Genomic DNA, 24,788 nt, shown 5'->3' with positions numbered 1-24,788 from the left:
ATTTGGAAATCCAAGCCTATACTCAGCCCTAATGAAAAGGACTCAGTTCATGTAGTTCATTAATCAACCTGCTGTTATCCCTTGGAAGTAAGTACCAGAAGGCTGAAAATACTGCACCTCTGCCCAGCTTTCAAGACAAGTAAGCAAGTGTTTTCCCCACAGATAGAGTAATTGAAGTTCATGAGTGCTGATGGTATTTCTTGAGGAAGAACTCTCCATCATATGGAAGAAGACAGTAGTACAAAATAGGACCTGGAGAGTTGATTGTCCAATTGGAAAACCAGAGTAGGCTCAGAAGAGACAGTACAAAGGGAAACAGCCGTGCAAGTTCCCTAAGTACAAACGCTTCATGCCATGGTTGTGACAACCCTTATGGATGGCTTTATGGAAGAAATACGTTGTGTGGTTGCTGGAGAGATGTGATTTCTTTTTCTGCCTTGAATTTTATGAAGAGAATGTGAAAGATGACATCTAGCAATTCCTAATGTAACAGTAACTACAACTAAACACAAATGCTTTTCTGACTTTGGTTTATTTCTTCTGTCCGCACTTTCTGTTATAATATATGTTAAACACTTGGATGAGATGTTAGAGCCTACAGTTCTGCTGAAATCAGTCTGGCCATAAATCTCTCCAGTCCTGCAGCAGACAGGTTTTGCTCTTTTACTCAGTGGTGACAAATTACAGACAGCTTAAAGAGAGTAAGTAAACCAGAGGTGCAGAGCACAGTACTCCAACTACCCACTCACCTTCATGATTTCCAGCATGTTTCAAAAAAATGAGCTATTTCAGTTGAGTATGCCAACAGCAGAAGTATTTTTGCAAACAACTGTCCATGCCATAACCCTTCCTTCACAGAGATGTTGCTATGTTTTGTGCAATAATTATTACAAGCCCCTCTGTACCTCCTACACAGTTGGAGGTGGCACTTTGTGATCTTTGGGAGTATCATGCAGCAGCAGAGACCCAGAGGCTGATGTGTAAGAGACAAGTGAGGTGGAGATGCAGGACCTGGGACCAAGCACTGAAACACAGGTGAAGAAAATCAGGACATATTTTTGCTCAGTTCTACCGCTGGTAGAATCTGCATGAGTCCCATGTATATTGATGAGTGCCTATTACTTTCGGAAAAGCTCCTGGCCCTTCAAACTTGAGAAAGGCTCAGGAGGTCCCTGAAAATCCTCATGAAAGACACAGGAATTCAGTAAAATCAAATGGGAAACAAAGCAAGCAGATTTCAAATGAACAATTTTGTAAAGCTCTGCTTTTTGCAGAAGAAAAACCATTTTACTGCAGAGGAATGTGTTAGGCTACAATCACAGAAAGAGATGTTCTTTTCTGCATATCATCGCTCCCTTCAATAAAGGTACACCATCAGTTAAAGACTTACTTGCCTGTAGCATGAAAAAAAATTCTTCCCCTCCTCAAAACCAAAGTTGTTTAGATTTTCTACGTGCAGGATAAGAACTAGTCCTATTAGATTCAGGGACTGATAAAGTAAGAAGGAGATTGTAAACATAAAGGAAAGATGTAGGAGCTTGGTTTTGAGGTCATCATACTTAATCCAGAGCCTGAATAATTGACAGCTGACTACAGTGTTTACATATACTTTTTGTTGTGGTAGCCCTACCAAGGAGTTTTGTGACAGTTTCTTATTCTTCGTTTGTTAATAAAGAAGTATGTTGTTACAATTGTCACACACTACAAGTTTGGATTTTTTTTTCCTTCTGGCAAAATGTCTTCTTCTAATCAGCTATGAGACTATAAAAATTTAAGGACCACACCCTGGGTCTATGGCATGTACACTATATATTCATCTTTCCTGTGGACAGCCTCAACACCGTGTGTCTTTGTGCAGAGTTTGTGTGTTCTGATGCATCTTTGCTAATATCCAGCTGCAGTAACACTGAATTTTTACTTTTATGTCTTTTCCAGCCCTTGCTAGTAAAGGGTTGCAGCAGAAGTGAGAGCTGGTTAAGCAGTTCAGGAAATTGAGTGCAGTCACTTTGAGGCTGACAGAGAAAAATAGATTTGTAAACATCAGAGCTTTAAAAAACAAATGAACAAACAAACAAACTAACAATTCACACACCCCCCAGTAATATTACTACTTCTAAGACAATTCCAAAATAACATTCAGATATTTTATTCTGAAGAAATGTTTTATCCAACAGGGGCTTAAGTGTGTTTTGCAGACAGCGATACATAATATATTTAGAGAATTTTATGCATTAATGAAACTTAGGCAGCTTTTTAATCATCATTAATTTTGATAACATATATATTAAAAACTGTCTGAGGCAAAATGGCATGTATTATTTTGCTTTGCTCCACTTTCCTGTTTTCATCATGGAAGAAACAAATGCGTTTATTTTACTGGCAATATTAAAGCAATCATATGATTTTGAGTCTTCCGAGATTGTTTGCAACTTTTTGCTCTTCTGCATGTCTGCTTCCTCCCAGCTGGGGGCTGGCTGTTGTATGGAAAGGCCAACCACGTCACGGAAAAGCCCTGTCTCTGATCAGATGGGCTTAATATAAACCAGGTTTGCTGAGAAAGAATTAAAGGGGCAGCCCCAAAGCAGGAGAGGATTTACTTCGGCAGAGCAGCTCAGTGCACCACAGTCCACTGAGAGAGAAGGGCAGTGTGAACGAGGGACTGGACTGCCTGGAGGAGCCTGGCACAAGTAAGGCAGTGTGGATTCTGACTTGGTCTTTTACTGAAGGTGCTGGAGACCCAGGCAGCTTAAAGTAGTATGGGGTATCAAAACCAGTTTGAACCTGGAAGGCAGTGTGTGACAGGGACACATTTGGCTTTGTTTAATGAAGGATGGTAATCAGTTAGAGGCTAAATCGTAAAATGTTTGTGCTTGTGATGGTTTTGTGAGTGATTGTTTATTGCAGTTTGTGAGTTATGCTTTGTTGTTTGACTGAATCAAAGCTGGTTATTCTCATCTGATTTTTTCAATAGGGATACTGCAGGGGAAAAATGCATTTTAAAATTCAACTGTAATAAATATTTAATTTTGTTTGTGAAGCAGCCTCTGCTTAGTGCATGATTTCTAGTTTAGACATATTTCTTGCTGACAAAGTTACCGTGACTAGGACCACGCGTATAATCTCATTTTGCCCTGAACTACTGCACATCACAGAGAAAATATTGTGTATGCCGTAATAAGCTGACATAGTACTTTTTCTGTATATTTGACCTATGTCCTTCTAGGCACTTATTCACAGAAGTTTTCAGACAGTCTTGTGTGAAGAAGAATAGTAATTTGTGCATGTTGCTTTGATGCTTTGATGTACTTTTTATTGTTCACCACCTATTACAGAAGCCTGAAAGTGGTTGGGTGCATTTTATGGACAATTTATCCTATTTACTAACGTGGAAGAGAGAGTGGAGAAACAGAGATATATGGCAAAAAAGCAAAATGTCTAAATAATGGTCGCTTTGGGAGCTGGGATGTATCAAAGTAACTTTCCTAAAAATGGTAGCTGTTGGCCTGTGAGAATGACATCACTGTTCTCTGCCTCCAAGCAAGGCAAAATAGAGTTTGTTGAGTAAAATGTAATTATGAGCTATACTTAGACAAGAAGAGTGAACCTATCTAACTAATTGTGCAATAAATGAAGTTATTGATTTAATACCTATAAAGTAATAATAGTGATACCTCCTGTAGCAGCTATAACCTGTACCTCCTCAGAAGAGCTGTTGGACTTCACTGTGTTGTCCCTCTTACCAGCCGAAAAGTCACTTTCTGAGGCAGAATCAGTCTTTGTTTACCTGGCTACAGACAAGATCCAAACTCACCCCGTCATAGCAAGACTTGCTTGCATGGCTCTTTTCTTATAACAGGGTTGTCCAAGAGTGCAGTGACTAATGCCTTATTGCTTTTCCAAAAGTTTCAGCTCTTAACTGAGACAGTGAGAAAGATGCTATACACCTAGTTGCACTGGCAGTTGGAGACAACTGGGACCAGTGCCTCTGTTTGCCTCCAGTCAAGCCAAAGGATAGGGAGTGTTGCCTTTGCCATAGACAGCCTCTCAGCAGGCCTACAGCTGCTGTGTACAACAGGTGTGGTGAGCGCTGCTCCTTCCTTCTTCTCCTGGGACATAGCAATGCCTCCCTCTCTCCAGGTCTGGGCTGCAGCTGGCATATCTGTGATCTTGTAAAGGCTAAACAAAATAGGATTTAGCATGTGAGTGTGGCATTATCTCTATGCTGTGACTCACTAACGAGTAGTATTTCTTTGTGTACTAGCAAGTACGAAAGAGTGCAGAAAGGCTAACTTTTCTTACATATTAAGTCCCTACAGAGGATGTGCTGCCTTGAAGTTTGTAAGAGAGCATTAATGCATTTCTAAATGTTTTGTGGGTAACATTTGTTATTTCCCTATTTCTCACCAGGAGTTCAAAATGACTCTCAACAACGTTACCATGCGTCGCACCCACAATAGCAGTCTGCACCAGCAGCAGCAGCGATGGAGCATCCCTGCTGATGGAAAGAATCTGCTGGTCCAGAAAGATTCCAATGAGTACAACCCACAGAAGCGATATACCATCAGTCCTGATGAATATTACAGAAGGAGCTGGTCCTCGGAGTCGTCTGACTCTGTCATCTCCTCTGAGTCTGGCAGCAGCTGCTACCGGGTGGTGCTGATCGGGGAGCACAGCGTGGGGAAGTCCTCGCTAGCCAACATCTTTGCAGGGGTGCATGACAGCATTGACAGCGACTGTGAGGTGCTGGGAGGTAGGTAATTATGTCCTGGGGTCTTTATGTTTGCTTGCAGTTAGCTCTGCCGGTAGTAATTGGCACAAAAGAAACAGAGGCCATTTAATAAAAAACAGAGGTAACAAACATTTGGATCTGATCATCAAAACTAATTCAACTCAAGCATCTCTTTTAAGAAGACAAGAAAGGAAAATGAGATAAGTAAGATACCAACCATGGCTGAAAGCCCCTGAAAGAGAGCAAATCAGATTCCCATGCTATTTCATTCCAAAATACCCGTTGGAAACTGCCTCATTCCTGCCTGTGATGATGCTATACAAGAGGCTGCTTCAGCTTTCTTGCTGGTCCAACATTTGTGTCACCACTGGCTTCACGTGACTGACTCCATCTTTCTGTATGGGAGAGAAAATAACTGAAGGTCCTCATGGTCTACAAGAATTAAATATTTAGGAATTATATATAAAGAAAAAGTCGCCTCCAAAATATTTGCCATCAGAAGTCATCTCAGCCTTTCTGTATAAATACATTGCCTCAGCACAGGCTGTATGGAGTTTGAGAAAAATATATAAAATTTTGAGTAAAAGTCCCATTTCATGTTACTTGAACAGCATAGGTTCCCCCAGGGTAAAAATGGATAAAGGTCTTTTAAGAGAACAGGAAAATTCTTATTGCCCACTGGGGAGGAAAAGGCACAAGCTACAGGGTTTTCTTTGATGCTTCCCCCTTGCTATCCTCCTGTTCTTTGTTTAGGATTGCAAAGTGTTCTTTATTCTGAAAGATTAGATCATGCAGAAGGTGAAGCTGTGGCACCAAGTCCTGAGCTATATTGTGTGCTGGATGTTGATGTGGAAGCATTGTGCTGCCACAGAAATCTGCAGTGGCTCTAAGGATTCAGTCACTGTTGCTTTCAGGGGACATACAGTTTGTTGCCTGGTTTTGCTTATCTGCAAGTATGCAGGACTTTCTTTGTCTCTCCAATATCCCTTCCTTCTCCTGCCTGTACTCCCTTGGTGCGATGGTGCCAGCGCTAACACAGAGAGTTTCTGGGCTTCTCTTCCAGCCTTCAGTGGGGCATAGGCTGGACAGCTTTTTTTTTTATCTTTAACTCCCCAGTTGGGGGAGGTTTTGCCCAGGATTTAATACAGCCCAGCATCAGGAGGGTCAGAATAATGTTTTTCCTGCTTGCTGTCTCAGACTGGGCGCACAGATCTTCAAACTTTTGGGAGATTTGAAGTTCATGGATTTAGGTGTGCTCTGCCTTCAGCTTCTTCCATCACCTTTTCCTGTAGTCCCATCAGCTCCTCAGCCTGGAGTATCTCTGATAAAAGTTTTCCTAGTGCTAAAGGAATGACATAGAGTAGGTCTGTGGGGTGAACAGTCAGAAAGTGCAGCTGATTTGCCTGGCACACCCCTGTCAGGCAGTTTTCTTCTCCTTCATGTGAAGCTGTGTGGTTTTCTCTTTCCGTTGCACTCCCAGCAACATTGCTTGGAGTGTAGCAGTGACAGATTCTCAAGGCCAGCTCTGCTGAGGTACTGGAAAACTTGCTGTTGTTACATCTCTCCATTTTTAGTGTCAGCTTCAAAATAAGCACAACATGAACTAAGATCTCACTTTCAGTGTGTTTTATATTCTATGAAAGTTCTTTGGGATTGACCAAGGTGCAAATCAGTGCTGAATATGACTATTTAGGCATAGTATTTTCTAGGAGTACCTATTTGTACTTTCTCCGTGTGTAGCAGAGTAGAGAAGGAGCCTTTCGGATGTTGTCTTCTGTACATGGAGCTTATTCTCACACAGATGCTCAGTTACTTGAAGAAACGATTCCCCAAACTTTAGCTTGCAAACTGGAAATCTTATTACAAGAGGGGATAGTTTTGGGGTAGCCAGCTCATGAAGGAGTACAGCTACTTTTATGGACAGGCTTTGCTAGTGACTGCAAGATGAAGCTAACCCACAAGCACAGATGTCATGGTATTGGGTCTTGCAAGGGAAACCACTCCTAGTGATTAGCTCTGTCTTTTTAATCTTGCCATTTTAAGCTGTTTCAAGCATGGGCTCTATTTGATTTTATTTTGAATGTGTAATATTTTTGGCTCATTCTTTTTCATGGCTTTGAAGAAAGACTGATTACAATTTAGGGGAAAGTTCACTCCATCAACGCCCAGCAGAAGTATTATGAGGCACAGGTTAGACACAGTCCTATCTACAAGCATGGCTAGGGTAGATCCTTCAAATGCTACAGTTAGAGGACTGGTATGTTCAGAAGCCCTGAGACTGGCTTTTTTCACTGACCAATAATGTAAGGTTAGAAATGGGTCCAACTCCCTTATTACTCATCCAAATGCCCCTGATTTTGTGGAAGAGAAGAGAGATTAGTACTTGAAGCAGAAGCTAGACTGAGATTTCACAGCAAGGTGTGATCAAAATTCAACCCTTCCAGAGTGGGAACAGCCTCCTCAGATCTAGGCAGAATTTTGCCACATAGCCTTTATAATCTAGGTATGAATTTTTGTGGCCTCAGTACAAAATAACTGACCTTTGGTTTGTTGATTCTTTTGCTATTTGACATCAAAGGTAATGTGGGAAACTGAGAAATGGGAGAGAAGTAGGGTGCAACAGAAGTCTTAGTCTCTCGAAACTCAACAGCTGTTGTCTCACACACCCTGTCCCCATTGCTTGGTAGGCTGTTGGCTGTATTGCTCTCAGCAGCAGTGACTGTTCACCCGTAAACTGTCCACGCTAAAACGAAAGCAAATATTTTCCATTACTCAGCCTCACTGGACTCTGCAGCTCCCATGGGGCAAATGTTCAGCCTTTGGTTATTTCTTCCACTGGTTTTATTTTCTCTCTCCCACATAAGATAAAGAGAGTATCAGCCAAAATAATGAACATTTTGTTTCCTATCTTTCAGCCTCCTTCATATATCACGGAAAGTAAGACAACCAGTAATGAACAGAGTGCAGGTTCAGTGCTGATGGAAATGAGGAAAGAACTGAATGTGAGCCAGCCTAAAATTTGGCTCAATAACTTTAACTGTGAACAAGTTACCCATATTCAACTGCTTGTTTTTTTGTAACGTACACGATGCCACAAAATAATACATTACCAACCTTTCTGCTTTTTTTTATAGAAGACACATATGAAAGAACCCTGATGGTGGATGGGGAAAGTGCAACCATTATACTGCTCGACATGTGGGATAATAAGGTACTTTATTTTTGTTCTAGTCAAACACTGAAAGAAAAGTGCATATGAATGACTGCTAATATCAAAAGTAGGTATCTTTTGGGAAAGAAAATATGTGTTTTCCATACAGCAAAATGAGGGAAAATATAGGATTAATGCCACCCCCACATCAAGGCAAGCACTCCTAATGGCTCTGCAGTGTGAGCCTGAGAAGTGCAAGTCTTCTTCATCTTTTCAATGATAAAACAAAGCATTCAAGCTTTTTTCCAGACCATGTTCATTCCAGCACAATGAATTATGTGGGGCAGGTTTCGCTCTCCTTCATCGTGAAGTATTCATACAATCACCACTTTGGAATTACTTTTAGTATAACTGTGACTCAAACCATACCCATTACAGTTTACAGCAGGAATGTATTTGGATTCTCCAATGTTTTGCTTTCTAAGTAAAACCTGCTCTGAGCATAACGATGTCTGACCATCTCATTTAAACAGCGTGAGGGAGAATGGATTCGGGACCACTGCATGCAAGTGGGAGACGCCTACTTGATTGTCTACTCCATCACAGACCGAGCAAGCTTTGAGAAGGCCTCTGAACTCAGAATACAACTCCGCAGAGCACGCCAGAAAGAGGATATCCCCATTATTTTGGTTGGCAACAAAAGCGACCTTGTCAGGTGCCGCGAAGTTTCAGTGGCAGGTAAGGAAAATGATAAGCATAAACCCAACATAAACATTAAACGTCATCTGGTAGCTTTTGGGCAAACTCTGGCTGACGGAGTACACTGTGATCAGGACTGGGCAATAAAAGAGCAGTAAAACAACAGAGGACTGGAACACAGGACAGAGTACTGGGTGGGGTCTGCCACATCCTTAAGCCTCTCTTGGTAACGCTGTTATATGTCAGATAATCCCTTTTCTATATTTATTAAGTACCACCATAAAAGCAGCTTGAATTGCTTTCCTTCCAGCTCCTAGTGTAAGACCACTGCAGTGTGTGATTTCTCTAGTAGCTGGAAACCCTTTGGATTCCAAATACATATTTGCGTATAATGAGTTTAGCCCCTTTTATTCTGCTGACAAAGACTCTTTTCTTTATAACCTGTTCTCTGTCCTCACTGACAAAATAAAATTCCCTCTCAACCTTTGTTTTGCTAGTCTGGGCAGGGAGTGTGCAGCCTTTTAGGAGAGGTCTCCTTGCTGCCTTGCTTTGGGATACTAAAACAGCCTTCCCTTGGCTACACACAAATGAATTACCACTAAGCCCATAAATAGGAATGGAGAGACTGCTGAGAATGCTGCTGCTGACTCTCGACATCTGCAATCAGTAAAATCTCTTCCTGGATAGCCTTCCCCAAGGCTTAGGTGACACAACATAACAGAAAACAGTGTAATCTCAGCGTGTCAGAAACATGGGTTCCTCTGTTTTGACATTTTCTTCTCTCTTCAGCTGTTCTGCGCTTCTGTTTCCCAACTGAGCTAGACTAGTTTTTCTCTCTGAGTACGTGCACAGTTCCTCTGGCTCTTGTCAGGGTTGCCCCAAGTGAAGAGTTTGAAGTAAGGAGTTCATAGAAAGCACAGAGATGGTTCTCATTCCTCTCTGCCTATATTGAAAGTTCTTTTGAAAGATGGCAGATGAATTCATGTCTCTTTAGTGGTCCTGTCAATGAGTTCACAGCATGCCAGAAGGCAGCATGAATTGGCTTGTGTGTGAAAGACAGCTGTCAGGCTTAGCTTAGCTTAGGCTCACATAACTGAGGGTAAGAACTATGATTTCAGATGCACCCCTAAAGCCACAGACATAGTTCTGCCTTTATTAAGGGTTTTGTATGTCTGTTCACACCAAAGTTGCTACTGTCCCCAGCCCCCTGTTTACACCCACAGTCCATGGAGGAGGATGGTGCCCTACCTCCTATGCTGTGCTGCATTCCTGCAGCTCACCCTTAAATGCAGCTTGAGGGAGCCTACATCTAAGATGACCACGTGGTTTTGAGCCTTCCAGCCTTTGGTGTCTCAGCTCAAGTCGGTCAGTCCCAGCTTCCTTTGCAGCCAGCAGGAGGGCCTGGGCTTTTCTAGGAGGAGATTTCCCCCCCCCCCCTCTGGGAAGGGACTGTGACACAGAGCAGATGAATCATGGGCTAACAGGCAGCACGAGGTGATTAAAGACTTATCTGGGCCTATATTAAGCTTGAGGAATTCCCTGGTGGCTCTGACTCCTCCACACATGGCAGCTTGTTGTTCCGCTTCCGCTCCTGCTGCCCCTGGGGCTCGTGACCCGCTGTGACAAGTCCACCTTGCAATTTTGCAGAGGGACGAGCCTGCGCTGTTGTGTTTGACTGCAAGTTCATCGAGACCTCAGCAGCTGTGCAGCACAACGTGAAAGAGCTGTTTGAAGGCATCGTGCGGCAAGTCCGGCTCCGGAGGGATAGCAAGGAAAAGAATGAGAAGCGACTGGCGCTACAGAAGCGGAGAGAGAGTATCCCCAAGAAAGCCAGGCGTTTTTGGGGCAAAATAGTTGCCAAGAACAACAAGAACATGGCCTTCAAACTCAAGTCCAAGTCTTGCCATGACCTATCAGTACTTTAAGAGTGCTGGACTCTGCCGGAGCTTGTGGCATTTTATGGACATTATCTAATTTTGTCATGGGACAATCAATCAATCTATATTAGATTGGGCTATCAGTGACTTAGGTTCACAGTTGTGATTATGATGATATGTGCTGGCATAAGAACAGCACAGTGTATGGAAATATCTCTCTTCCTTTTTTTTTTCCCAGTAGTTTTAAAAGTAACATATAGACCAGAATGACCCAAAATTATGCTGGGAACTGTTCTGGAATACCTGTTCTTTCTCCTCTCACTTTTGGATAATAGTGTAAGAATGCCATGACTTGGGAAGTGAATACTACTGTCTTTACTCTCTCTCTTATTAATATTTCCTCTTCAAAACTGTGTAAAGAATTGAGGAACTGACTGGGGATTGGCCCCTTGCTAGTTGACTGGTCAGACTTGGGCACCCACAGCTGAAAAAAAATGCATTTTTGTAGAATAGCCGCCAAGATACCTGTTTGTTTTTTTTTTTATTGAGGATTAGTTTCAGTGAGTTTACATCTCTTACTCTGAAAATATTTAAAGTAAAAATTCTATAATCAAACAAATTTTCCTCTCATATTTTAATATTATGGGACTGTTTAAAAATCATAGTAAAATTAAAAGTGCAAGTTGTATCAAAGTGCATCAAGTGCAGGATGCCAAACCTTTATAAATCACCTGAGCTTTTTTATGAAACCACATGGACTTCTTGTATCCAGTCTTGGCCTTTCTCCATGCCAGAGCTATGCTGTATTTATTGTTGTGCAAAATAACAAGCATTTTAATGTTGAGAGGAAATGTATTTATTACCAATTTTCTTAAAATAATAATGTTAATTTTATTACTGTTTTCTATCTAATATCTTTTTTTCAGATATGCAAGTTTTTACTTACATGCCTTCTAATAAAATAAATAAAATATATGAATGTCTTTGAGCCTCAGTGGGAAATGCCTAAAAGTGTTTTCAAGTAGAGAAAATATTTTGAATGCTGGGTGAAATTGCTACCTGAGAAGTGCAGTGAGGATTCCTTTCATCTCTAAACACGGGCTACTTGGCAACCTAGGATCGCAAGGCGAGAATCACCTGGAGACTCAAAGATAAGAGTGCGCAGTATCCCTCTGATAGAAATGGTGTTGTGGTGACAGAGTTAAAAATAAATCATTCCTAGGAAAGGTATTTGGCCTTTAGCCTGGAAGCACTTTAGAAATGCAGATGAGTACCATTACCTCAGTTTTGGAGAAAAGTGAAACGCTACGTTCGGGGTTCGGGGGGGACAGAAAGCAGGTAGCTGGCATGGTGCATCCTAATCCTCACTTCCTGTTGGGTGTAACTGTGCTATTTTCCTCTCGACTGTGCTGGTTAGAGGCACAGTCATTACACTTTGCCCGCATATGGTTCAGAAAAGCCAAGTCTCCAGCCTGGCAGCTCATCTTCCTTGATGATGAAGGCAACAAGATGAAACACTAATACAGTGAAAACTGGGTTTCTTATTTTGAGCTGCACAGCTATCATGCACAAAATGCTCTGGAAAGGAGTGGACTTGCTGAGTGTTTGCCCAGAATTGCCTCTGCTGAGTGGATGACTTCTAACAGTTCTCTAGGGGTAAAAGCTCACACTGCAGTATGACTCTGTGCTAATGAGAACTCCCTGGAAGGGTATTCCTAATCTAGAATAAAGTGTTGACAAGAACAGAAAACAAAACTTTTTGAAAGAGCACAGACAAGATCCATGTTGCTGAACTTTGAATGAATGCTTTTGAGCTGTTGGCATGCAACCTAAGGTCAACCCCGAGAAGTCTAGAGAATTTAGTTTTCAGGACTTTTAAACTTTCAGAACCTTTTCCCCATTCAAGAATGGAAAAAAATTGCACAGATTAAAGAAATTTTTAAGATTATATTTAAGAATTGAAAGTATAGCTCTATGCAACCAGCACATTTCTTTAGCCTATTCTATGTCAGTCAAGCTACAAATCTAAACTAAATAGGTTTTGAAGAAATGTAAAATGTCCATGTTGATCATACAGCCTTTAGGGATAAAACTCGTCCATGTTCATAGCATCACTTGATACATAGATGGCATCATAAAAATTTGGAGATACCTAGTAAGTTTTCATGCCCTCACTTGTCTCTTTCCATTCCTTCCAGGATAATGAAAATTCCTTCTAAAACATGATTTTAAAAAGAAAAAAACAATGTGATAGGGCCATTCCCCAGAGCTACAAAGAACCATGTGTTGGGCATGACGTGTCACCTTATTTTTCCTGTGGTTATGGTGAGCAGACACCACTGCAATTCTGTCTTCGGGGGCTGCTGCTCTGAAAGGCTCAGCACTGCCTTTGGACCAAAACAATTTAAAGATATGCTTCCACCTTGCGAGTCCCAGTCATCCTCTCACTGGCCGTCTTGGTTCACCCTGCAGGCTCTTGGCTTGCTCTGAGGTTTCAGGGAGAGCACAGGGAAAGCTGTGGGATGAAGAAACACCAGCAGCAGCATCCGCTCCATGGAGCTGTTGCTTCAATTCACTCAAACACCATTTACACTCTCTGACCTCTGGATGTGGAGTGAGAGAGCTGGTGCTGAGTATCCACACTCTGCACATTTCAGGGTTTTTTTTTGCTTTGGGCTCAGTCTAATCTGGTTCTGTAGATTAATTGTCCACCTGGGACTGCAATGCTTGAGATGCACTCCTGAAGGACACTGTGAGTTTCACCTAAAGGAGACTGCAATCATCTGCTGTGATCTGCGTGGCTCCAGTGAGGTGGGCATGGAAGAAGAGCTGGGGCTTTCCTTTGAAGCTTATGAGATGAATCTGAATCATGGTTTTAGTTGATCATCACCAGATTACCAAATACAGCAACTCTTACTATATATATATATATATATTTATATTTATATATATGACAGCTAGTATACCTGGAATGACTGATTAAAAGTAATTTAATCTGAAATGCTGACAATCCCTCTGTTCATCTCAGATGTGAATGTCCAAAACCACGGAACAGATCAATCAGCAATTCTAATCACTGTTCTGGCTATTTATTAAGTCAGGGCTATAATGACAGATCCTAATGCAATAATTACAATACTGGACCCAGAGATCTGGCAGTAGCTGTGGAATACGTGAGTCATAGCAATGAGCACACCAAGGCCAAAATGGCAAAACTCACAGAATCCAAATAAAATAAAATAAATATAGAAAAAGAGTCCAAGAACATACAAAATGCCAATTATAGTGCAATAACTGTTATAAAAAGCTCTTTTCAAGAAGATAGATCAGATCTGCAAGTGGAATTACTGGGTATGTCCAGCTTAATTAATTTAATTGTGACAGACAAACTGCAAGAAGAAAGGTTTACTTACGCTTTGGGACAAAAAAATCACACTAAAGAATTATTCGTTATTATGGCACTATGTGGATTTGCAGGATGTTGAATGCTTTTGAATGTGGGCAAATTATTGATAAAATTTAGTCAGCTAAAATAAAGAAATTTTCAATTAAATCAATGGACGTACTGCGGATTTAACCCTCACATATTCAAGCCTTTCAACATCAACCCCTTGGAAAGCTTTAAAGACCAGAGTTCTCTCCCTAAAGCTGTTAGGACTTGAGATAGAAACGGGACAAAGGGCTCCTGACAGCATCAGTGCTGGTGATGATAATGAGATCTACAGAGAGCTGCTGCAGAGGAAGGAAGCAGTTGAGTTCTGTGCAGTATTGTCTTTATAATCTGCTACAGCTCTTCTTTCTCTCTGGGAAGGCTTTTTAGAGAAAGCTGTTGCACCCAGAGAAGAGGCAAGGTACTGAAGAGATCCCTGGAATAATAAGTTATTGAATCTTCAAAAATGAACCCTACAACTCACACTTTGCAACACCCCTGAAGACTTTAGAGCTGAATGCATTGCTTAAATCATTCCTGTGCCTGACCCACAAATGTATGAGATAAATGTTTGTGAGAGCTGTGAGGCTGGTCCTCCTCAGGCTCTCTTTTGTGGACTAAGCATTCCTCAGTTACAAGGTCAAATGCTGCGGGCTCTGATGGTATTCAGCACACTGCATGTATTTATCAGATGTGGCTTCCAGGTGCATTAAATAATATTTAATGAGAACTGCCCATCTTGTCTGCAGTCCCCACCAGTTCTGGTTCAGTGAGGTTGCTTTCAGAAGGGACCATGGGTTAGATGTAGGGACGGGATGCAGGGTAAGAATGGCTGCAGAAAATACGGTGAATCCCAACATATGCCACAACAAGAAATTCCGTGATAGCGTGCAGCCTGACAATCTCCCCACCTGCCCTCTCCTTCTGGTGTTCTCCAGAAATCTCTCACAGGTGTTGCAGTGAGCCCAACCTCCTCTCTCAGTGACCACCTCACAGAGGAGCCTGCAGTATTCTGCCTTTATCCTCTGTAATCACGTATGTAAGATCATCAAGGTAGTGGTTTTTTGCCTGGAGACACTGATATTCAGTGTACTAACTACCTGTGATTTTAGCAATTGTGCCGCAACAAGTTCCCTTTTGTCAGACAGTGAGAACAATGCACCCTCAAGAGAGCACATGAGTCCTGTGTGGCTCACTTTACAGTGCCACCTATAACCTGGTTAATAATTTGCTAAGAAAATGATTAGTGTAACACACTTCCTCCAAGTTCTGAATTTTATGCATGAATAATTTTAAAATGGACTTAATTTTTAAGTAAGTCATTTCTAAGCTGATACTCCGCATGTGTGCACTCAAAAGTGTCCTGCTAGACACAGGTTGCCCAGAGTCTAACTTTGACTGCTCTTTGGGCCAACAGGAGAAAGGGAAGTGGGAATTTTCAATGAGAAAATTCAGACTGTTACATGGTTACACTTAAGGATGCCTGATTTCAGCTCCTGTGTCTGTCCTTACTGCATGCAGGACTAGCATTTCTTCCCTCTTGCACTGCTCTCTTGGTGGGTATGGTGAGCCCAGGGTGCCCCATCCCCCACTGGACCTGGCATTGCCCCCCTGAGGCCCAGTTAGCAGTGAGAGAGCTGGGAGGAGCAATGGGAAGGCATTGGGCAGGCAGCCCTTCCAGGCAGGGGTGAGAGGGAGCATGGTGACCAGACCTCCAGCTCTGCTGAGGTCTCTGATGCTCATTCTCTGATGCTATTGTGTTTCACTGAATTGCTTAGTGGTTTAACTTCCACTGAACTAAGTACGAACCTCAATAATTTTTACATGGCCAGGATGCTGTTTCTGTGTCTACCTGTGGCTTTCAGTAGTGTGTGTGTATTTCTACAATTCACAGCTTTGCTCTAACGTTGCTCAGGATGTATTCCCTCTCTAAATACTGTCGAATCCCAGAGAGATGCCTGGTAGGATGTTCTCAAGCTTTCCCACTGTAATATCATTTTAGTTCCTTTTTAATTATACTTTCAGTCTTCCGTGTTTTAAGGTTTTCCTCTTCCACTTGATGCAATCTTGTGTCATGAATGCTGCGTTTGCTCCTCCTTGACTTGCTCCATTCATGAGTAAGCCACTGGAGCTGGGATGCTCCCTTAGCACCCATGGCAGAATTTTTGCCAGCAGTAGTATTCGGAAGTCACCCAGCCCCACCAGGATGTGTGTAAAATCCTTTGGCACATGGACTTTGACAGAAGTAGCTGCACTGGCATTGGTGCTGTGGCTGGGATGGTGTGCCTAGCTGATCAAGCCCAGGGAATGGAGGTGCCCAGTGCAGCTGTGCTGACACAATCCATCAATAAATGCAAAGCACCTTGGCAGGAGCATGCTGAGCTCCTGTCCACATCCCAGGAACTCCTTAGACTGTTGGTAGAGAAAGTGTGGAAAAAGCTTACAGTAAATAAGCCTGCAGTTTAGAGAGGTAATGGAATAAATATGCCTCTTTCACGTCCCAGGTAAGTGCTCTACCCATACAGAAATCCATCCTCTGATATTTTGGGCAAAGCAAATTGATATTCCTTGGTTTACGGACTTCAGACTGCCCCTGGGTAATTATCAAAAACGAATCTAAGGACACAGAGAGAAGAAATGCCCAACTACTTTGGACCTGTGGCACTTCCAGCCCTGTGCTCTCTCTGAGAAGGGAAGGGAAAGTGGCAATAGGAGATGCTGTTTAGGAATATCATCTTATGAACAGCAGCTTTTCTCTCACTTTCTCCACTAGCTTTGTGAAACTGAAATTATCCATCATTTCACCCTCAACTTTCTCCTCTCTACACTGAAAAGTCCCAAACCTGTTAGTATTTCCCCTAAGGCAGCTGCTCCAACCACTTAACTGTGTTTGTTGCCCTTCTCTGTTCCTTTTCTAATGCTTTGCTACCTGAGAGACAGAGGCTGCAGCTCATTCTACAGTAGATGCTAGGTTTTAGAGACTGATAAAATATAATTTTCTTTCCTGCTTTCAGTACACTTTTTGATTATGTCTCATGTTTTTTGGCATATTTGGCTGCAGTTACACACTATGTTCAGACCACAGTGAACTGTGACTGCTCACCTGCTATCTTTTTACCCACTGACTTGGTTTTATGAGATCCTTCATCATCAAAAATAATTTTTTTTGTTAACTACACTCCATTTAAATGCACTGAGCATCTCTTTCATGCATTAGTTTGAAAATGACCGATTTTTAATCCACAGCTTTTGTCCTAATTAGGGATTTAAATACGTATGTTTGGCCACAGGACGCAACTCCTACATTCTAAGTGCAACAAAACTTGTCTTCATAAGTATTATCAGATCGAGACCTTCTTGCAGATAAATATCTTCTATTGAAACCTTAAAATAGATGACAAGTTTGTAAAGGGCAGCACTGTTACCCCTGCCAGTGTTTGGGATTGTGTCATACAAAGAGGAGGAAGATGGATGTCTAATCCAAACATGCTTGTAGATTTTTGCTCAAGCAAGTAGTCCAGCTGATGTTACTCACACTAGTGGCATTCTGAGGATGAGACAGTGTCCTTTTTATTGAATCAAGAAAGGACTAAGTGCCAAAAAATTATCTGTTGCTTTGCTTGTAAGAAGTTACGTCATCCTTCTGCATGAAAAGGAACCATGTCATGGTTTCACCTGGTCCATCTGCCACTTCCTTTAAGGTGTGCTCCTGTCTCCCATGAATGAGGGCCTGGAAATGTCCTGCACTTTGGCACACAGGGAAACAAGATATCGTATAAAGAATAAGCATAGACTTTTCTCTAAACTGCTCAGAACTGGAGGTATGTTGGATGAAGAAAAATAAAATTTCCATGAAAGTATAATTTTCCATTTAGGTTGTACAGGCAACCTCTTTTATAACTTGTGGTCCAGATTACCAAAAGCCATTAAAAAGAGCTCCAATCCATGACATAGCATATAGATGCACTAGTTGACTCACATTTTCCCTGAAAAAGTAATTTCATGCCTAGAATTTGGTTGGAAACAGGTGCCTCTGAGCTTACAGCAACCTCAGTGTTAAGGATGACATCTTAATTTTAGCCTTAATTCCTTCCTTGACTTCTAATACAGTTACAGCCAGTCTATTTAACAAACATGTATCTCAGTTTCCCCTCTTCATGCTGAGAGCAGTACTGCCTCCTTTTCTAACACATGTGGTTGAAAGATGTTATTTTGAATGCCAGTGCAGGACTCAATGCTGGCCGCTGTGTTGTGAGAGGTATGTTCCTCAGAAAGAAGTAGGTGACTTCTAGCCCTGCCAACCCCATGTGAAGCACAGGACATTTGCTCCACGGGGACATGAGAATGACAAGAAACATGGGCTCTGCCACGAGGAGGTTGAGTTATAGACCTGTTATCTATGGTCCAGCTCCACATTTGAAAGCCATTACTTTAATAGTTCTTACCTGCAGTATTTCACCAGCATGGTGATTGACCTTTTGTATTTAAATAGGGGAGAGAGAAATTACTAGAGTGCTTCAGATCCACAAAAAGATTTAAACTCTTTGCCCAGGAAAGTAGGATTTGCTCTGAGTACCATAGGGACTGTGAAGAACATCTGCATCCTTTATGGATGGCACCTGCTGCAAGGCTGCTGAAGTACAAGCTACCCATGGCAGTTCTGGTTTCCAGACAGAATATGCTTGTTTGTGGTCTGCCTGTGGGAGTCAGATCTCGGTTACAACAGTCTAGACTGATGTGTGCTACACAGTAGAGGAAACCCTTCTGCAGAACTGTAGCCTCAGACACTGCACAGTCTCTGCCATTGTGCATTTACTGCAGTGATGCTCTCTATCCTTGACAAAGTCTTTGCCAAAGTTTACTGCAATATAAGCGAATCAACAACCTCTTCCCTCTCTAGTTAAGAGTTTAGCATGATGGAAAGTGAGTATATGTAAGACATATAGTGTGTTGAGATTTTGACCTTGAACCACAAGATTAAAACAGACTATGCAGAGAGGTTATGGAGTTTCCCTCACTGGAGGTGAGCAGGGAGGTTGGACCAGATGACCCACTGTGGTCCCTTGCAACATTACCCATTCTGTGATTCTAAGAGAAAATCAGCAAAAATCTGTCAAATGCAGAAATCTGAAAACTGAACTAAAATTTAAATGTTTTCAAAATAAATAGGCATGTAGCTAAACAGGTTTGGGGCAACAGAGGACAAAAAACCCCTCCGGTTTTATTAAAAGAATCTGACCAATTGCCACAAAGAGCAATATCCTATGCTCATCCCATCTCTCTCTCTGTCATCTAGTCACAGTAGATTTCATGAACATCAAAGACATTGGACATATATTGCTTCTTTTCTTGCATTAGCTGTTCATTGTGCTGTTTAACTTTTCAGCAAGTCATTAATAAAAACTTACCACCTGAACTACTGTTTCATGAACATAACTCAAAGCCCTTAGACTGATAACAAGGTCCTTATGCTTTAGATTAGATAAAGATAGGAGATAATTATCTCTGTAATTCCAAATAGTGCACTAATTTATTTGAAAAGCACATAGAAAGTTCAGACAAAGTTATATTTTTATCTTCTGAACAGACTGTGTTGAAACAGTCTCATTTTTGTTTGATAACTTCTACAAGTTTATGAACATGTGAGAAGTTTCCTTTTGTTCAAAGAAACCTCTCTAATCTTTATAAATATATTGAAACATTGTGTGTCACACAACAAAAGGTGAATAAAAAGACATTAATTCATATTGGTTTTCTCATTAAGACTTTTTTAAGCCTAACATGGTATTTTGGGCCTGAATTATGGTTTTTGAATTCTTGAAATTAATGGCAGCACCACTTTTGTGGAAAGGAGATTGGTTTTTTTACAGATCTTGCAAAACTGGATTAATCCATGTCTGCAAAATACTTGGAACTCCTATAGTGCTTATCTAAATGTAAATGTATCATTAACCAGTAATTGATGCAACTTGTTCACTATCCCATGAACTGCTGGGTCCACCCAGCACTTAGAGAAGATCCATTAAAACAAAGAAATTCAGGCAAAGTGTTCTTCACTAGGCTGGTTTTTGTTTTATAGGTGAGCTACAAAGTGTGCTGGTCTCCCTTTGGACTGGGAAGAGATTCCAACCTGTGGCAGTTGAGCTTGCTGGGTGCCAGGGCTTTTGTTTGCTCAGCCCTGCCCTGCCGTACCCGTGCTGGGGATATGGTCTGGGTAGTACCTACAGAAAGGAAATGCAAACTTGAGAGCAGACACGAGGTGCTGCTCTGGCCCAAGCCCAGCCAATCACAAGACCTTGCTGGAGTCATGGGTAAAAGGGCTTTACCCTTCTGTTTCTTGGTGAAACCTTTAACCTTGTGTTTGGGCTTATAAAGGGGAAGTCTGTTCTGTTTTCTGTTGTATTTGACAATGAAATTTAATCCCTGAATGCACAGCATTTAGTTTCAGCTTTGCTGGTCCTGGATCCCTGGAGTCTAAGATGGCTATTGGTACCAGCACAGGCCAGCACCACAGCATCTCTTCTCATGGGCACTGCAATGTTAAAAGTACTGGTTCATCCTCTGGCTGCACTGACCTTGAGATCCAAAAGGCAGAGGTATCTCTGAATTGATGAATTTATCCTACTGACTGTCCTTATAACTTGAAAGGTAATGAAATAGAGGCACATTTGAGGCTTTAAGGTGGGAGATGAGGGAAGGCATTAAGTCATGGAGTTTCCATAAATGTCAAGCAGAGGTGTATGTTCAGGGAGGCATTTCCATATAAGTCACAAGTGAGACAGAGAAAGAGCTAAAATGGTTGCACTGCAGTCTTTGGAAGTACAGAAGTGAACACAAAGTACATACACTGATAGGCCAATACCACAGTTATTTAGTCATAGAAATAGTCCCTTGAGGTCCCAGCTTGTGTATGGTGTGCCAACAAAAGCTGGTCATACACCACTGGCAGGACTAAAAATTATGTGGTGGAGTAAAAATTATGCGGTATTTCTGATATTTTCTATTCTGAGCACAGGAATTAGTACTTTAAATAACATTCCTTGTAGGTGGCTGCAACACAAAATGTGCACCCTCCTCTCTTGCAGACCATAGGCCTTGTCTTCTAATGGCTCAGCCATATGACTAGGTCTTGACTACCAAAGTAGGTAAGTGAAATAAACAAAATTATTTGTGCTTGGCTTGGCCTACAATGCATGTAAATTCCTTCCAATAAAGGTCAGTCTCAGCGTTGATTCAGGTTTATCAGGTGAGCCATGTAATTTGATGTGAAATTTGAAATGAAAGAGACAGCTCCCTAGAAGGCTCGACTCCACTTCTAGCACTTCTCTGGAAGTTCATAATACTTTCAATGGAAGACATAGCTGCAACCAAACCTCATGGGCCTGCTGAGATGAGAGGTAATAGAGCATGGTGTTAATAATGCCAAGGTCATGGGTTCAGTCCCCACGGATCATTCACTTATGAGCTGGACTCGATGATCTCTGGGGTCCCTTTCAACTCGGAATATTCTGTGAATATCTGTGAACTGATTTGTGACGATTTTTCCATCAGGAACCACGTTTATGGCCATCTTGAAGTTCCTCTGAAAAGAATGAGTGCTAAAATGAGAACAGAGTTTGATATTTGGACATAAAGTACCTTCACTGCTATTTAAAGTCAATGCAAATATTCAGTTCCTTGCTATCTCTTCCTACTCTTGTCAGTGGCTTCAAAGAAGTCAATTCAGTGTTCGAAATGCACATATTATTTAGGGAAACATACTCTGGGAACTCAGCTATCAGGAAAAATTCTTGATGAGCTGAAGCTTGATGCTCTTATTGCTATTACATTTGCCAGTACAAGTACTTATAAGAGATGCTATGTACAAGGGAACACTTGGTATCTTATGAGGCTGTAAAAGTTCCACCTTGTGATGTAAAGCAGTGGCAGTATGAATATTGTCTATGTGGGGAAGAGAAGAGCTAAAACCAAGGTGAAAATAAGCCAGGATTAACTTATCCCTGCTCAGGAAAAAAGCATATTTTTTTTAACCCATCCCAGCAGAACAAGCCGGTTGATTATAAACTGTAAAGCTGAAGCAGTTCTGTCTTCACTGGGCAAGCTCTGCATTTCTTAGGTTTGTTTTAGCATGGCAACAATAAATCCTACCCTTTAAGACGAGTCATCAGACTTGAGATGAGGGTATTGGACTGGTGTTCTGTTGCTGATTTTACACAGCCAGGACAAAGTGAGAGTCAGGAAAGCAGAAATCAAGTCTGTATTCAAAGCTGGGCAGGTGGGAGGGAGGGACACACACAGCGTCAGTTTCCAGTCATTTGTGCTTGCTGGTTTTTGAAACGTGTTCCTTCAAAGGCCAGTTTTCCGGATTCCAAGCTGAGCAGTGGGACATGTGACTGCCTAGGCACTGCAGATTTGTCTGTATGGTCCACTGAATTTTGGTTTGCCTTTGCATTATAAGTCAGTCACCATATATATATTTCATATATGCATATGCACTATGTGTATATCATAATAGTAGTTTTTAATGAAGAAGTTGAGAACCAGATATAATAAAAAGCTTAAACACTGCTGAGCTTTTTTGCTCAAGCACTTGGAGCAAAATCCAACCCCAAAGCTCCAGGCTTTTATTCCTGACCCAGCTAACAGGGCCAGTGAAAAACCACAGGAGGGCAAACCCAGGAGGTGAGGAGGTGAAGCAGTGAGCTTTGCAGTGCTGGGGATCAGGGAAGGCTAAGCACAGGGCTGAATATGAGCATCTGCCCAAGCTCTGGGTCTTGGATGGTGCCAGGAAAGTGTTTGTCCCTACACCTGGGACCCAGAGCCACAGATCCCTCAGGATCTGAAGGGATCGGCTGGCTGTGATGTCTGATGAGAGGAGAGGAGAAATGAAGAGCACCTGAGTCCTGCTTCAGTTTGAAGGAGGAGTCTTGATCTCTGGACTTTGCTCCTAGGCTTTTTTCTGATTCTCATCCAATGACTGCTATATGTACCAGTTCAGAGAGCAGAATTTGTGATCACAGTGATAAATAAAGCCCTAGAGACTAGTTTTTTTTATCATGCCTATTTCAGTGTCCTAGAGGTGGGCACATACATCCAGATGATAGATTGCTCTAAGACCATCTGCTTCAGAGGTCCTATGGCCATCTGCAATTACATACGTGTGTGAATAAAAAAAATAGTGTCAGCCTGCCAGCTTGATGGTTGTTATAATACTACCATGCTTTGTAAAAAGACTGTAGCTGAGAAAAGATTTTACAGAGTGTTATATATTTTGAGCTGTGCAAATTGGCGACATGTCTTTATAGGTATTGAGTAATGAACGGAAGAGGTAACAAAACTGCTTCTTCTGCATTTATAAGGAAAAAAGTAATTTTGAAATATACAGTTCATAACTTATAATGCATATGCTACCTAAGACATCATGAAAATTAGCTAGAGGACACCAGCACACTGAAAGAAAGTTAATTTTCTCGTGCTTCAGTATGGAGCTCAAATTTTAATCTCCTTTGGAGGTCTTGCAATGTAGAGTAAACACACGTAATCTCTAGAATATGCCTTGTTTATTCCAGAAGAGCCATTTGATTCCATTATGTCATTGCTCGCAAGAAGAAATAGGGAAACTAAAATCTATCATCTTGACCCAGGCAAGTTTAATAACCTGGGAGTTTAACAGCATTAACTCAGCATCTAACAGGGACCAGGACCTAATGGCAGCAAATAAGGAACTTCTCAGCAGGCCTCTTCTCTCGGTGATAAAGAAGGCAAGGCAGTATGGTCTGTCTGTGTGCAGGGGGAGAGGTCAGACTTCCTTGCCTGAGGAGGTGGGGAGCATGGCTGAGAGTATCACATGTGTGAGGCAACTTCTGAAGGGATGGGGCTGACCAAGCTCTTCAAGGAGATCCTCTGGGAATGAAGGTCAAGGTGTGCTGTTCATCAGAGTCAGGTGTGCTGCTGATTCAACTTCCTCCTGCTTTGAGGATGGCCACACCTAACTATGAATGAAATGAGCTTGGGAGATCTCTGCCCAAGCTCTGGTGTGGATTTATTGTAGCATCAGGTACGTGGAGAGACATCAGCTGAACTGAAACCAGGAAAAGCCAAAAAGAAAAAATGAAAAAGAAGTGAGGGAGAAATGACAGACCTGATAAATGGGAAGAGTGAAAAGGATGTGACTAATGATATGAGAAGAGTTGTTCCTGGAAAAACCGACTCACTGAACAATGATTCACACAATGAACACCTGGACATTTGCCTTTTCTTCGTTGGATTTACTCAGAGAAATAGCTGGCTCAAGGAACCAGTCACACTGCTGAGTTTGTTCTCATGATTTTATCTGTGGCACCCTGTTATGACTGTTGTAAAGCCTTAAGTGTTTCTGGACTTTGTAATGAATTTGACATGGGAGGGTTTTTTTTCCTGTATGGTTGCAACCTGTAAGCAGTTGCTCTGTGCCTGGAAAACTATTTCAACCAGAGAAAGATACTGGGTATGAGAAGCCTCACCTCTTCCAGTGACTTTAAAAAATAGAGGCATTCAATGAAGCATATTAGGTACCTTACATTTCTATATTTGCATTTCAAATAACACACTGCACTTCCTAATAATTGGACTTGCGAGCAGATATACTACTATCTGAAAGACAAATGTGAGACTCGTTCATATGGCTCTGACTTCTGACATACTGACTTGAATTATTCTGCACTTGTCATGTAAAGGAGGGCTAAAATGACATTAGGAATTTGTGAAAGTTAATTTGGTTTTGCTGCTGTGAATTCTTGCTATTTTGAAACTAATATTCCATGTTGAAAGTACTGCTCATTCATATTCAACTAGCACACAATTATTCTATGTGTATGTACTTAAAATCAACATATTTCCAAGAAAGTTCAATTCCCTCCACTT

The 24,788-nt window shown here is 41.6% G+C and overlaps 1 protein-coding gene across 2 annotated transcripts; it reads left to right on the top strand.

Moving 5' to 3' along the window:
* Positions 1 to 2,543: 2,543 nt before the first annotated feature.
* On the top strand, positions 2,544 to 11,379 carry GEM (GTP binding protein overexpressed in skeletal muscle). 2 transcript variants are annotated; one of them, XM_017830581.1, is made up of 5 exons: positions 2,544 to 2,687; positions 4,408 to 4,750; positions 7,864 to 7,940; positions 8,414 to 8,618; positions 10,227 to 11,379. In XM_017830581.1, exons 2-5 carry the CDS (start codon positions 4,417 to 4,419, stop codon positions 10,502 to 10,504), a joined length of 894 nt encoding a protein of 297 aa, XP_017686070.1. In that variant the 5' UTR covers positions 2,544 to 2,687; positions 4,408 to 4,416; the 3' UTR covers positions 10,505 to 11,379. The 2 variants fall into 2 exon arrangements, with proteins under 2 accessions (XP_017686070.1, XP_017686071.1); XM_017830582.1 differs by having other exon boundaries at positions 2,544 to 2,692.
* The last annotated feature ends 13,409 nt before the right edge of the window (positions 11,380 to 24,788 follow it).

Source organism: Lepidothrix coronata, unplaced genomic scaffold, assembly GCF_001604755.1.
Source record: "Lepidothrix coronata isolate B3197 unplaced genomic scaffold, Lepidothrix_coronata-1.0 Scaffold181, whole genome shotgun sequence".
NCBI lineage: Eukaryota > Metazoa > Chordata > Aves > Passeriformes > Pipridae > Lepidothrix > Lepidothrix coronata.
This window is presented reverse-complemented; position numbering and strand designations above follow the sequence as displayed.